This window comes from Podarcis erhardii (genome assembly GCF_964252035.2).
Source record: "Podarcis erhardii genome assembly, chromosome: 11".
NCBI classification, from domain to species: Eukaryota; Metazoa; Chordata; class Lepidosauria; order Squamata; family Lacertidae; genus Podarcis; species Podarcis erhardii.
In genome coordinates, this window is record NC_138501.1 from 55,804,037 (window position 1) to 55,816,670 (window position 12,634).

General features: G+C 52.7%; 1 protein-coding gene across 4 annotated transcripts in view; it reads left to right on the forward strand.

Moving 5' to 3' along the window:
• The window catches only part of RUSC2 (RUN and SH3 domain containing 2), a 51,307-nt gene that overhangs the window by 29,039 nt on the left and 9,634 nt on the right, over positions 1–12,634 (forward strand). For 3 of the 4 annotated variants that reach the window (XM_081881344.1, XM_081881343.1, XM_081881345.1), the window contains exons 3-6: positions 2,775–3,539; positions 4,336–4,521; positions 6,827–6,970; positions 8,741–8,817. In XM_081881344.1, the coding sequence (XP_081737470.1) occupies positions 2,775–3,539; positions 4,336–4,521; positions 6,827–6,970; positions 8,741–8,817 (1,172 nt within the window). The remainder of the gene's footprint in view (positions 1–2,774; positions 3,540–4,335; positions 4,522–6,826; positions 6,971–8,740; positions 8,818–12,634) is intronic. The other variant, XM_081881346.1, reaches the window with a different exon arrangement.

Here is a 12,634-nt window from a genome sequence, read left to right on the forward strand (position 1 = left end):
CAACACGGCTACCTATCTGTAACTGAATTGCAGAGGGTTGAACTAGATGATGTTGTAAACAAAAATCTGCTCTTTTTCCCCTTATGGGGTATCCAAGAGCCCATATAGAGTCCTTACGTAGCTTCCCTATTGGTAGGAGGAAGTAACAGAGGGCAACCAGAGAATATTGAGAAGCAAAGCAGCTTGTAAGCCTGATCTTTATTGATCTGTTGCAACAGGGTACTCCCCTCACACGCAGGAGAAGGAGGAGGAATTCAGAACAAGGGCGCGCAAGGCCTTATATGAACTTTTGAAATTGCCACCCTGTAGATCAAGACCACCCCTAGAAACATCATACATACATCGCAGAAGGGGTGTAACCTAAGACCACCCCTCAGATACATCATACCTACATCACAGAAAAGGCAGTCTTAAAACAGAAATTTGAATGTTGTTTTTCTCCTGTCATTGTTTATCTCCTGTCTGGCAGGTTACTTGACTGGATTGCCTGGGGAGCCTGGCCAGTCTTTTGCAATGATAAATACTTAGTTCCTGAGCCAGTCACAGGCTCACACCCTATTCATATCTTAAATGTGCCCTTAAGCAGGATTAAGAAGGAGAAGACAATGGGGAGGTTTCCCACTTTGACCTTGCAGAGAAATAATTGAGGTCAAATTGTTCAGGACTTTTTTCTGTGGGGTTTTCAGACATGTGGTTTATATATATTTATGTACGTGTTTGATGGGACACGGGTGGTGCTGTGGGTAAAACCTCAGTGCCTAGGACTTGCCAATCGTATGGTCAGCGGTTCGAATCCCCGCGGCGGGGTGCGCTCCCGTCGTTCGGTCCCAGTGCCTGCCAACCTATCAGTTTGAAAGCACCTCTGGGTGCAAGTAGATAAATAGGGACCGCTTACCAGCGGGAAGGTAAACGGCGTTCCGTGTGCTGCGCTGGCTCGCCAGATGCAGCTTGTCACGCTGGCCACGTGACCCGGAAGTGTCTCCGGACAGCACTGGCCCCTGGCCTCTTAAGTGAGATGGGCGCACAACCCTAGAGTCTGTCAAGACTGGCCCGTACGGGCAGGGACACCTTTACCTTTACCTTTATGTACGTGTTTGCTTGGTACATTTATGAACATTTATTACATATCTAAGACCTTAAAATTCTTATCACACTGCCCTGCCCTTCTCCGCCTCCCTTTTGCTCCAAGGGGCACACTGACCCAGAGGCTCTGAAAGGGGCTGCCTGTGTGATTCTCCTGGGAGGGTCACGCCAACCTGGGGAGATGCCCAGAGCAGCACCTGCCAGGCTGCCTCTGACTCAGGTTTCCAGATTGATGGAGGCACTTAGACTAGACAGCGTCTGTGTTGGGCATCATTTCACAGACATTTATGCCAAAGACAGAGCCTTTCACTGCAAAAAGTAACACACACGCAGGGGCACCAACTTGAATAAAATATTGGGGGGGGGGCTCAGGTAAGCCCTCACCCTCATAATCGATTACATGGCATGGCACATGCACACCACATGAATGGCAATGCCCATCAACTTGAGGGGGGGCTGGCTCCCTCTAATACTTTATTGGGGGGGTGAAGAGCCCTCGGATCCATGGAGTTGGCTCCTATGCGCAGTGGATGCTTCCAGCTAACCGTTCATTGAGCGTCCATCCTGGTTTGTGTGCAGAGGGATGAGGTGAGAGCGGCTTTGTAATTCACTCTTCTGGAAACCCCAGGAGGGAAAAGTGGCTCTTGTGCTTGCTTGTTTCCAGGAGAGCAGGATGCTGGGTGAGATGGGGCCCCTTGGGCCTGATCCAGCAGGCTCTTCTCATGCTCTTAAGGCTGCTGTGCCACCCAGAGGCAGTCTGGGAGGGTTCCAACTCTTAAAAGAAAAACTGCTCCCTTTTCCTTATGGGATATTCCAGAGACCGTATAGAGTCCTTATGTGGGTTCTCTGTCAGTAGGAGAAAATAACAGAGGCCAACCAGAGTGTATTGAGAAGCAAAGCGGCTAGTAAGCCTGATCTTTATTAAAGGAAATAAACTGTTGCAGCAGGGTCCCCACTCACCACACGCAGGAGGGAGGAGAACCCTGAAAAATGGAGCACAAGCCCTTATATAGACTTTTGAGATTGCCTCCCCTGTAGCCCAAGACCACCACCCCAAAACATCATCCATACATCACAGAAGGAGGCTGTCTCCAGCAGAAATTTGAGAGTGTTGCTTCTCTCCTGTCTGCCAGGACACCTGAGAAGGCCTTACTTGGTTGCCTTTTCTGGGTAGCCTGGCCATTCCTTGGAGATGGTAGATCCTTAGTTCCAGAATCTCTTCCGCATATTGAGAGTGATACTTGCCAGGCTGTATTTCCAGGGAGGTGTAAGCAGCCCCTACAGTCCAAGGACCACTGGAAAGCTTTCCCCTTTTCCTTCCTCCTTGCAGAGAAATAGTTGAGGTCCATTTGGGAGAGTCAAAATGGCTTCAGGATTGTTCTCCTGTACTATTTAAGATACGTGGTTTACATACTTATGTGTTTGCCTTGTACATTTATGAACATTTATGTTTTATATGAGACCTTAGAATTCTTATAAAACTACATCCTTAGAGATATTTGTCCTTAGAGATATCCTTAGCCCCCTTTGGCCTGACCCAGCCATCTCTCCTCATGCTCTTATGGAACTTCCAGCTCCAGAGGCAGTCTATCTGCAGTCCAATCTTCTATGGGGCATCTGGGCGCTGGGAGAAGAGGAGCCCGGGTCCCCTGGCGTCCTTTCACGCTGGCTGTCTCTCTCTCCCTCTGCAGGCGGCGCAGCGGACAGCAAGTCGGTGGTGCGCTACAGCAAGGCCCAGCGCCCGACCACCCTGCCCATCCAGCCCTTTGTGTTCCAGCACCACTTTGCCAAGCAGCCCAAGGCGCGGGCCTTGCACAGCCACTTTGCCGCCAGCCTCTCCCAGCTCTACAGCCGCTCGGCCACCAGCCAGACTCTCTCCTCCGCCTCCCAGTCCTCGGCCGAGATGGTGGTCCAGGCGGCGGCCCTGGGGCACGGCCAGCGCTCGGCGGACGGGGCGGCCTCCCTGGGGGATGGCTGTGCCAGGAAGCCTGTGCCAGAGACCACGCGCCCGTCCCCGCTGGGCAGCTACTCCCCCGTGCGAAACAACGTGCCTTTTTTCCAGAGCGCGGACTCCTCCTCCTCCTCCTCCTGCTCGCCGGGCAATGAGAGCCACCCGCCCCGGAGCAGGTCTTGCCCGGTCTCTGCCAACCTCCTGCCCGCCGGGACTTCCCCTCCCACAGGAAGCCAGGCTGCCAATCTCAGCAGCAATGCCAACGGCACCGCCCTGCTGGCCAAGAAGGAGAGCCCCCCGCCTGCGCCTACGAAGGCTCCCGTGCTGCTGCCGGAACTGGATGCCCCCGTGCCCAAGCGCCAGCTCCACTGCAGCACCGCCCTGCCTTCCCTGATGCCCCCCGGGCTGATCCTGGCCAGGCCAGGCGACCATGGGGAGCCCCAGTGGCCCCTCGGCTGCAGCGAGGCTCTGGGCGCAGGATCGCTGGGCCCTCGGCCTCTCAATGGTGGGTAGCCGGTCCAGAGATGGTCATGCAGCAGAGCGTTGGGGTGTTTGGGGAAAGATCTGGGGGGGGGGGCTATGCCATTTTCCTTCATTGCAGGGGGCCCAAAAACACTGGGTGTTGGGGGGAGATATAGGCTGCCGTTGTCAGGCTGCCAGTGCCAGCCCGGGTGGGTCCTGCTTTTGGGGAATGCATGCCAAGGCACCGTCTCTGGGCCAAGGGGCCCACTGCCTGTGAGTGAGGGTACCCCCCTGTAACCTCCCCCTGGGGAGCAGCCGGTGGAGGGCAGGGGTTGGGTGTGCCTGTCTTTGGCCAAGGACTGGCCCCTATCCTGGGGGGTGCACTGACTCCTGTCCTTTCACGCCTCTCCAACTCCCCTCCCTGGGAAAGCCAGGCTGTGCTGGAACTGAGACGCATCTTGCATTGTAGGGGTGGGCTAGATGACTTTAGGGGCCCCTTTCCAGCTTATAGTTCTAGGATTCTGCAGAATATGCCTGTGTGCATGTGTGCGAAAGGCCTCTGAAGCATCAGATGGTCGGGGGTCCCTGCAACCTCCTCTGCCCAGCTGCCTCCTGCCCCACCTGCCCCGCTCAGGTGTGCCCTCCAGGTGTGTTTCCCCTGCACCTTTTTGGGGGCTCCACCACTTGAACACCCTGATGCTGCTGCTGCTGCTGCTGCTACTAACTGCCTGTCTCTGTTCCTGCCTCCTCCCCTTTGCCCCCCCTGCTTTTCTGCCCCTCTCCTTCTCCCCCATCTCTCCTTCCAGCTGCCCCCTGCCTCATCCCGGGTGCCCCCCCAGCCAACCACCTCTCTCCGCAAGCCCTCAAGTGGCGGGAGTACCGGCGGAGGAACCCCCTGGGCCTGGACCGCATTTCGGGGCTGGCCGGCAGCCTGGACTGGAAGCAGCCGGAGGGCAGGCTGCCCTGGAGGAACCCCATCTTCGAGCTCCCCTTGAGCACGGGCCGCGCCAGCTGCAGACTCAACGGTGGGCCCCCTCCTCCCGTGGGGCTGAGGCAGCCAGCGAGCGGCTCCCCTCCCCTCTTCCCTCTGGGTGGGGAGGGGGGCCGAAAGGGGGCCTTGGAGGGACCCCCTAGAAGGGCAGGATGGAAGGGGAGGACTCAGCGGCAGGCCATGAATGCCAACCCCTGTCTCTGAAATCATATACCGTATTTTTTGCTCTATAAGATGCTCCTGACCATAAGACGCACCTAGTTTTTGGAAGAGGAAAACAAGAAAAGCCAGCAAGAGCCGCAGACACGCTCGCTCGGCGTGGCTCTTTAAAGATAGAGCGGCTCTTGCTGGCTTTTCCGGGAGGTGGGAGAAGGGACTGATGATCTGCCCTCCATCCCTTCCCCCACCTCCCGGAAAAGCCAGAGCAAGCTGCGCGGCTATCGCTGAAGCCAGCAGACCAAGAGCTGCGCAGCGCCTCTTGGTCTGCTGGCTTCGCAGCGAAGCAGGATGAGGGATGGGAAGGAGCCCTGACAGAGCCCCTTCCGTCTCTCATCCTGCTTCGCTGGAAAGCCAGCGACCCAGAAGTGCTGCGCAGCTCTCCCTCTTGCTCTTCTGGCTTCTGGGATAGCTGCACATCCTGCATTCGCTCCGTAAGACGCACACACACACTTCCCCTTACTTTTTAGGAGGAAAAAAGTGTGTCTTATGGAGTGAAAAATACGGTATTTATTCCACGTATATCCCACCTAAAAGCAAGGCCTTCTTCACGCAGTGCAGTGTTGAACTATGGAACTCCCTGCCACAGGTATGGCCACCCACTCGGGTGGATTTAAAAGAGAATTAGACAAATTCATGGAGGATCAATCTCTCCCAGGGGCCACTAGCTATGAAGACCACACACTGCCGACAATCAGAGGCAGCTTTACTTCTGGATCCTGGTTGCTGGAAACCCGGGAGGGGAGAGTTGCTCTTGGGTTCGAATCCTGCTTGCGGGATTCCCAGGTGGGTGGCCAGCGTGGGGACAGGAGGCTGGATTAAATGGGCCCCCTTTGGCCTGATCCAGAAACAGGGCTTTTCTTTTGCACTTACAACAACAACAACAACAACAACAACAACAACAACACAGTCATACCTCGGGTTTAAGTAGCTTTGGGTTAATCATTTTTGGATTGCACTCCGCGGTGACCCGGAAGTAATGGAGTGTGTTACTTCTGGGTTTCGGCACTCGCGCATGCGCAGACACTCAAAATGACATCACGCGCATGCGCGGAAACAGCGAATCACAACCTGCAGATGTGCAGATGTGGGTTGCATTCACTTCAGGATGTGAACGGGGCTCCAGGACGGATCTCGTTTGCATCCAGAGGTACCACTGTAATAATAATAATAATAATAATAATAATAATAATAATAATAATACAGTGGTGCCTCGCAAGACGAAATTAATTCGTTCCGCAAGTTTTTTCGTCTTGCGAGTTTTTCGTCTTGCGAAGCACGGTTTCCCATAGGAATGCATTGAAAATCAATCAATGCGTTCCTATGGAAACCGCCTTCAGACTAGGTCCGAGGACAGTCTGTCCCCCGACCTCTTCTGAAGGCTGGGGGGGGGGAGGGCTTTTCTTCCCACCCCCAGCATTTTAAAAAACCCCGAGACAGCAGAGGACTTCTCCGCTGTCCCGGGGGTTTTTAAAATGCTGGCGGGCGGCAGCGCTGCCGCCCACCAGCATTTTAAGATCGCCACGGACAGCGGACTTCTCTGCTGTCCCGGGGCGATTTTAAAGCCCCCGGGAAGGCAGGCAGGGGGGAGCAAAGACTTTCGCCCCCCGCCAGCCTTCAGAAGAGGTCCAGGACCTCTTCTGAAGGCCGGCGGGGGGCGAAAGTCTTTGCTCCCCCCCGCCTGCCTTCAAAAGCCGTCCGGGATAGCGGGAAGCGCTTCCCTGCTATCCCGGACCGCTTTTAAAATGCTGGCAGTGGGGAGCAAAGACTTTCACCCCCCGCCGGCCTTCCTGGACCTCTTCTGAAGGCTGGAGGGGGGGGAAAGGCTTTGCTCCCCACCGCCAGCATTTAAAAGAGGTCCCCGGAGATTTCACTATGGGCTTTCTTCTTGCGAAGCAAGCCCATAGGGAAATTCGTCTTGCGAAGCGCCTGGAAAAATGGAAAACCCTTTCGTCTTGCGAGGCATTCGTCTTGCGAGGCATTCGTCTTGCGGGGCACCACTGTAGTAATAATAATAATAATAATACCCTGCCCATCTGGCTAGGTTGTGCCAGCCACCGAACGTGTCACAGAGGAGCCGGATCTGACCCTGCCTGTCTCCTTCCCCTCCTCTGTCCCTGCAGGACATTCCCTGAAGCAGCCGCAGCTCAACTACTCCGACTTCTTCCCGGACTATTTCTCCTTGGCAGAAAAGCCCCCGGCTGAATTCTGCCTCTCTCCAGACGGCAACACAGAGTCCATCTCCATCGATCTGCTGCAGAAGAAGGGTAAGGTCCTGGCAGCATCTGTGGGGTGGCAGGCAGGGAAGTGGGGCTGTCTGCCCCCCACCGCCTTGCCCTTCAGCCAAACACAGCTGAGCAAAGGGCTTGGGGGCTCAGTTTGAGTGGCGATGGACACACAACACCCCAAAAGTGTCCCCAAAGTGCACGAGGAGCCCAGATAAAGGAAGGAGAGTGTGGGGAAGAGGGGGCTACCCACTGAGCGTCATATAAGGGGCTGGCGGGCTCCTCCTGCATGCACGTTTTTTGCTGTGTCGCAACAACAAGGACCTGGGAGAGACCAGGGTTCGAATCCCCTTCCAGCCACATGAAGCTCACTGTGCGACCTTGGGCCAGTCGCTGCCCCTCTCAGCCCAACCCGCCTCGCAGGGTTGTTGTTGAGGAGGATGTTGTAAATGAAAATCTGCCCTTTTCCCCTTCTGGGGTACCCAAGAGCCCATATAGAGTCCTTACATAGGTTCCCCATTGGTTGGAGAAAATAACAGAGGCCAACCAGAGAATATTGAGAAACAAAGCAGCTAGTAAGCCTGATCTTTATTGATCTGTTGCAACAGGGTCCCCCACTCCCCACACGCAGGAGGGAAGAAGAACCCCGAACAAAGGTGTGCCTGCCCTTATAGAGACATTTTAAATTCCCTCCCTGGAGTCCAAGACAACCCCCAGAAACATCATACATACATCACAGAAGGGGTGTAACCCAAGACCACCCCCTACATACCTACATTGCAGAAAGGGCGGTCTACAGCAGAAATCCGAGTGCTTTGTTTACCTCCTGTCTGCCAGGTTACCTGTTTAATGGTCTCTTGATTGGATTCCCTGGGGAGCCTGGCCAGTCTTTTGTAATGATAAATACTTAGTTCCTGAGCCAGGTCACAGGCTCACACCCTATTCATATCTTAAATGTGCCCTTAAGACAGGATTTGTGAAGGAAAAGACAATGGGGAGGCATTTCCAGTTTGACCTTGCAGAGAAAAAATTTGCTCAGTTTAGGAATAAAAATGGTTTCGGGTTGGTCTTCCTGTGCCGATCTATGTATGTGCTTGGTTGGTACACTTATGAATATTTAACATATATCTAAGACCTCCAAATTCCTATCACAAGGGGGAGCACCGCCTTGAGCTCCTGGGAGAAAGAGATGAAAAACAAATAAATGAGTAAAATTATAATCTCTCCCCCTGCCTCCCACTTCAGCTACCAGCAGTTGTGGGGAGATGGCTTGTGTGGGGAGAGTTAGTGCTCCAGCGCATGGGCCAGATCCAGTCACTTCCCCCCCTCCCGGCACAGAACGAGTCTTTGGGAAATTTGGTCCTTTCTAGTTTATCTGAGTGGTCCATCTTTGCATGTTGCAGATGGCAGCAGCCTCACTCGGGCACTGAAGCTCTTGAACACATTTGGGGGCTGAACCTCACCCCCAAGCTGGGCTCTCGCTCTCTCCTACTCTAGTGTAGGGGACAGGCAGGCCACCTCTTCTGTTGCAACTGGGCAGGAATTCCTGCTGGCTCCTGGAACCGGGATTCTCCCAGAGTTCTGAAAGATAATAGAGGCAGCAGGATTAGACCTCAGATCTCCAGGTTTCCTGCATTTCAGGGGGGCGAGGGACACACCGGATGGAGCTCTGCAATTCTAGGACTCTTGGAGTTTTATCCAAGAAGGAAACTTCTGGGGGTGGACTTCCTGGGACCTTCTCTGCAGTGTGGGGCAGGCGAGGGATGCGTGGCGAGGGCCCTCACCCACCTGCCCTCTTTTTTCGCTCCCCAGGTCTCGTCAAGGCGATCAACATGGCTGTGGATTTGATTGTGGCGCATTTTGGGACCAGCAGGGATCCTGGGGTGAAGGTGAGACCCTCCTTTTCTTCCTCTGCCTCCCCTCCCCTTCCTTGGGTCTAGGTCACCAGGAGCAGCCAGGATCCTCCAGGGGCTCCCAAGCCCTTCCCTGCCTTTCAAGACATTGCCGCCACCATCGCTTGCGGCCCCCACAGCCCTTGTCCCTTTAGCGCAAGTAGAAAGAGCCTGTCCTGGATCAGGCCAACGGCCCACCTAGTCCAGCATCCTCTTCTCACAGTTGCCCGTGAGGAACCTGTGGGAATGTTCAGGGATGCAGGAGAGGATATATTGTTTGATTATAGCCTTTCCAACTTGTGTTAACAAGTTTCACAATTTAGCAGAGTAACATTCCCCTTTTTAAACTTGCAGTGGATGTGTTTGGTCAGGCTTGCTAAAGCCTCTATAAAACTGCTCTGGTATTTTCCCCTTATTCCCTCATAAAAGATAAGACAAGACACAGTCTTCTCTAAAAGTATAAAAAGGTTTTACTTTGGCTGGAGGCCAAGAGAGCATCTTTGGCTAAGCAGATGTTGCTTCTTCGACAATAGTCACAGAGAGAGAGATGGCTGCCCTGCCCTGTGCTTTTGTCATTACCTGCACAGGTGAGGCCACGCCCACCTCTAGTCACATGCAGAGGAAGTCTGCCCCAGCCTAGAAGGAAACAGGAAGTTTACCTGCTGGCTGGACAAACATTCCTCCCCATGTGCAAACATGCTCACTCTAGGAATGTTGTACTTGACTGCTCTTGTGTTTCACATCCCACAGAACCAGCAAGTGGGATTCAAATCCAGGGTGTTCTCTTAACCCTCTTTTAAAGCCATCACTGCCTCCAGCGGGAGGGAGTTCCATAGCTTCACTCTGTGTTGCGTGAAGCAGTTGTTCCTGCTGGCAAAGTGCTTCCTTTTCTCCCTCCCAAGTATTCCAACGCTCAGCTTCGTTAATGATCAGGAGAGCAGTGGGCAAGTGGGGAGACGAGGCCAGGGCGTCCCATGGTTTGCCAGGTCCCAGGTCAGCTCCCAAAAAGGAGCCCTTTGTGAGTCAGGATCTGGACCCCTCCCTCTCCTTGAGGAGAAGCCTTTCTTGCAGCAATCCTGGGCAAAGCTTCATAGGAAAACCTGGCAGGAGAGTAGGAACCCAAGCCTATTGAATCCCAGGCTGCGGGTGCAAGGGGACTCTGCAGAATCTTGAAAAAGAATACAGTCATACCTCTTGTTACGTTTGCTTCAGGTTGCGCGTTTTCAGGTTGTGTCTCACGGCAACCCAGAAGAACCGGAAAGGGTTACTTCTGGGTTTCGCCACTCGCTCATGCACAGACGCGCAAAATGATGTCATGCGCATGTGCAGAAGCGGCGAATTGCGACCCATGCATGTGCAGACACGGGGTGCGTTCCTTTCAGGTTGTGAATGGGGATCCGGAACGGATTTCGTTTGCAACCAGAGTTACCACTGTACTGTAGCTCCCTCAGGGAGTTGGAGATGTTTAGCCTGGGGAAGAGGGGACTGAAGGTGGGACAACACACGGGCGGGAAATGCTATAAACAAATCAGAAATTAGATCGTTATAACAAAAGGGGGGGAAAACCCTATGGAAAAACACGTATAAAAATTCTCTGCTCTCTGGCGCCATCTGGTATGCGCATGTTTATAGCACATTCAAACAGTTGTGTCTTTGCTGAGTCCTGAGAGGAGATCTCAGGGGCTGCCACAGGGAAGATGGAGCCAGCTTCTTTTCTCCTGCTCTGTACGGTAGCACCAAAACCAGTGTGGTGGACTTTCCTCCACTGGAGGTTTTTAAAACAGAGCTTGGCTGGCCATCTGTCAGAGACGCTTTAGCTGCAGTTCCTGCACTGCAGGGGGTTGGGCTTGAGGACCAGATAGATCAGTCAGTAGAGCATGAGACTTAATCTCAGGGACATGGGTTCGAGGTCCCCCTTGGCCCAAAGATCCCTGCGATGCAGGGGGTTGGCCTGGATGACCCCTGGGACCCTTCCAGTTCTGCAGTTCTGTTATTCTGTGACCATCTCCCTCTGCCAGTGGGAAATGTGTCTTGCAGCAGGAGCGTTTTGTTTCCCAGAGACGGGTGTGTTTGGCAAGGGAGCCTCGCCTGTTCCTGGAAAGGCTGAGACATCTGCAGCCGCGTAACCCTGCCCTGTTCCTCAAACTGCCTCCAGCTGCCCCCCCCCCTCCAGGGTTTATGTATTCCTTATTTATAGTAATCCTGAGGATTTTCAGCCAAGACAGGTCACAGCCTTGAGCATCTCTTAACGCTGCGGAGCTTTAGGCTCAAGGCAGTTTGGTCTGGGCCAAGTTCAAGTCTGGTTTCTCCTTAATCTTACTGCTCTAATCCCACCTTATCTGGTGGGGGCGGAAACCCTGATCTGGGGGGGGGGGAGCTTGCAAGGAGAAGGCAAGGAATTGAGCACACTGACCAAAGAGGCTGGGCGGGGGGGCGTTGCTCCAGACCCCCCTTGACTCATTGCGTGGCCTTGGCCAAGTCGCTTCTCAAAGTTTGCGCTTGCTAAAGGGAAAGGATGGGGGCCTCCTCTGCAGGGTGTTGTGTGTCATCGGCCGGGGGGAAAGTGCTCTGGGGTGCATCTGTGGGACTGTTCAGGGATGCAGGAGAGGATATATTGTTTGATTATAGCCTTTCCAACTTGTGTTAACAAGTTCACAATTTAGCAGAGTAACATTCCCCTTTTTAAACTCGCGGCGGATACGTTTGCTCAGGCTTGCTAAAGCCTCTATAATAACTGTTCTGGTATTTTCCCCTTATTCCCTCATAAAAGATAAGACACGACACAGTCTTCTATCAAAGTATAAAAAGGTTTACTCACACAACATTCTGTTCACAATAGGATCCTAGAAGGCAGACTTAGCTTAGAAAAGTAACATACACCTGGAAACTATCTCTTAAGGAGACAGTCCCTTTGTCCTCTCTGGGCTGGAGCATCATTAGAGAGCATCAAACAGGATGAATCTGAGCCTGGTCAGATTTATTGACCTGCCTACTGCAGGAACACTTTGTCTCTCTGACTCTTTCTCACCTTTAAACCAGAGATCATAGAATCACAGAATTGGGAGGGACCACTTATTCTCCTCTAGTCCAACCTGCAGCAGTGAGTTCCGCAGGCTTAGGTTTGGAAGGTCAAACAAGACTACAGCCAAGAAATTGAAGCAAACCAGCGGCCGGAAGGCCTGATCTTTATTGTTGCAACAAAATTCCAAACTACACCATAGAAGAAGCGGAGAGTAGCCCCAAACAGTGAGTTATGTCAGTTTTTAAAAGTTCCCCAAAGTTTCCCATAATACATTTCCAGAAGCATCATCAAGATGTCACAGAAAAGGTGTGGTCTCAGGTAGAACCTGAGATCCAGGCATGCCCAAGTCACTCAAATACAGTCTTTCAGGCTTACTCCATCAATGTACAAAGGAACGTATTTACGGTTCCCTGGTCCCTGAGTCAAGTCAAATAGACCCCTTTGTCTTATCTGGGCTTCATCCCACTATGGGACTTTAAAAGGGGGTTAAGAGAACACCCTGGGTTCGAATCCTGCTTGCTGCTATTCCTTAAATTTATTTATTTTATTATCTTCTGCATATCCAAATTAATTTAGTTTGCTCATTTAATTATCTGCTTTAAATATATACACTTATGAAACTGCAGGTTATTACAGTAATCCTGCTAATGCTTTTATCTGTAAATATTCAAGACGTAAACCATTTCCATTCTTTTAGAAAAAGTTTGTTATCTTGATTTCTTATTCTTCTGGTAAGTTTCACCATTTCTGCATATTTCATAAGTTTTTGTATCCATTCTTCCGTTGCTGGGA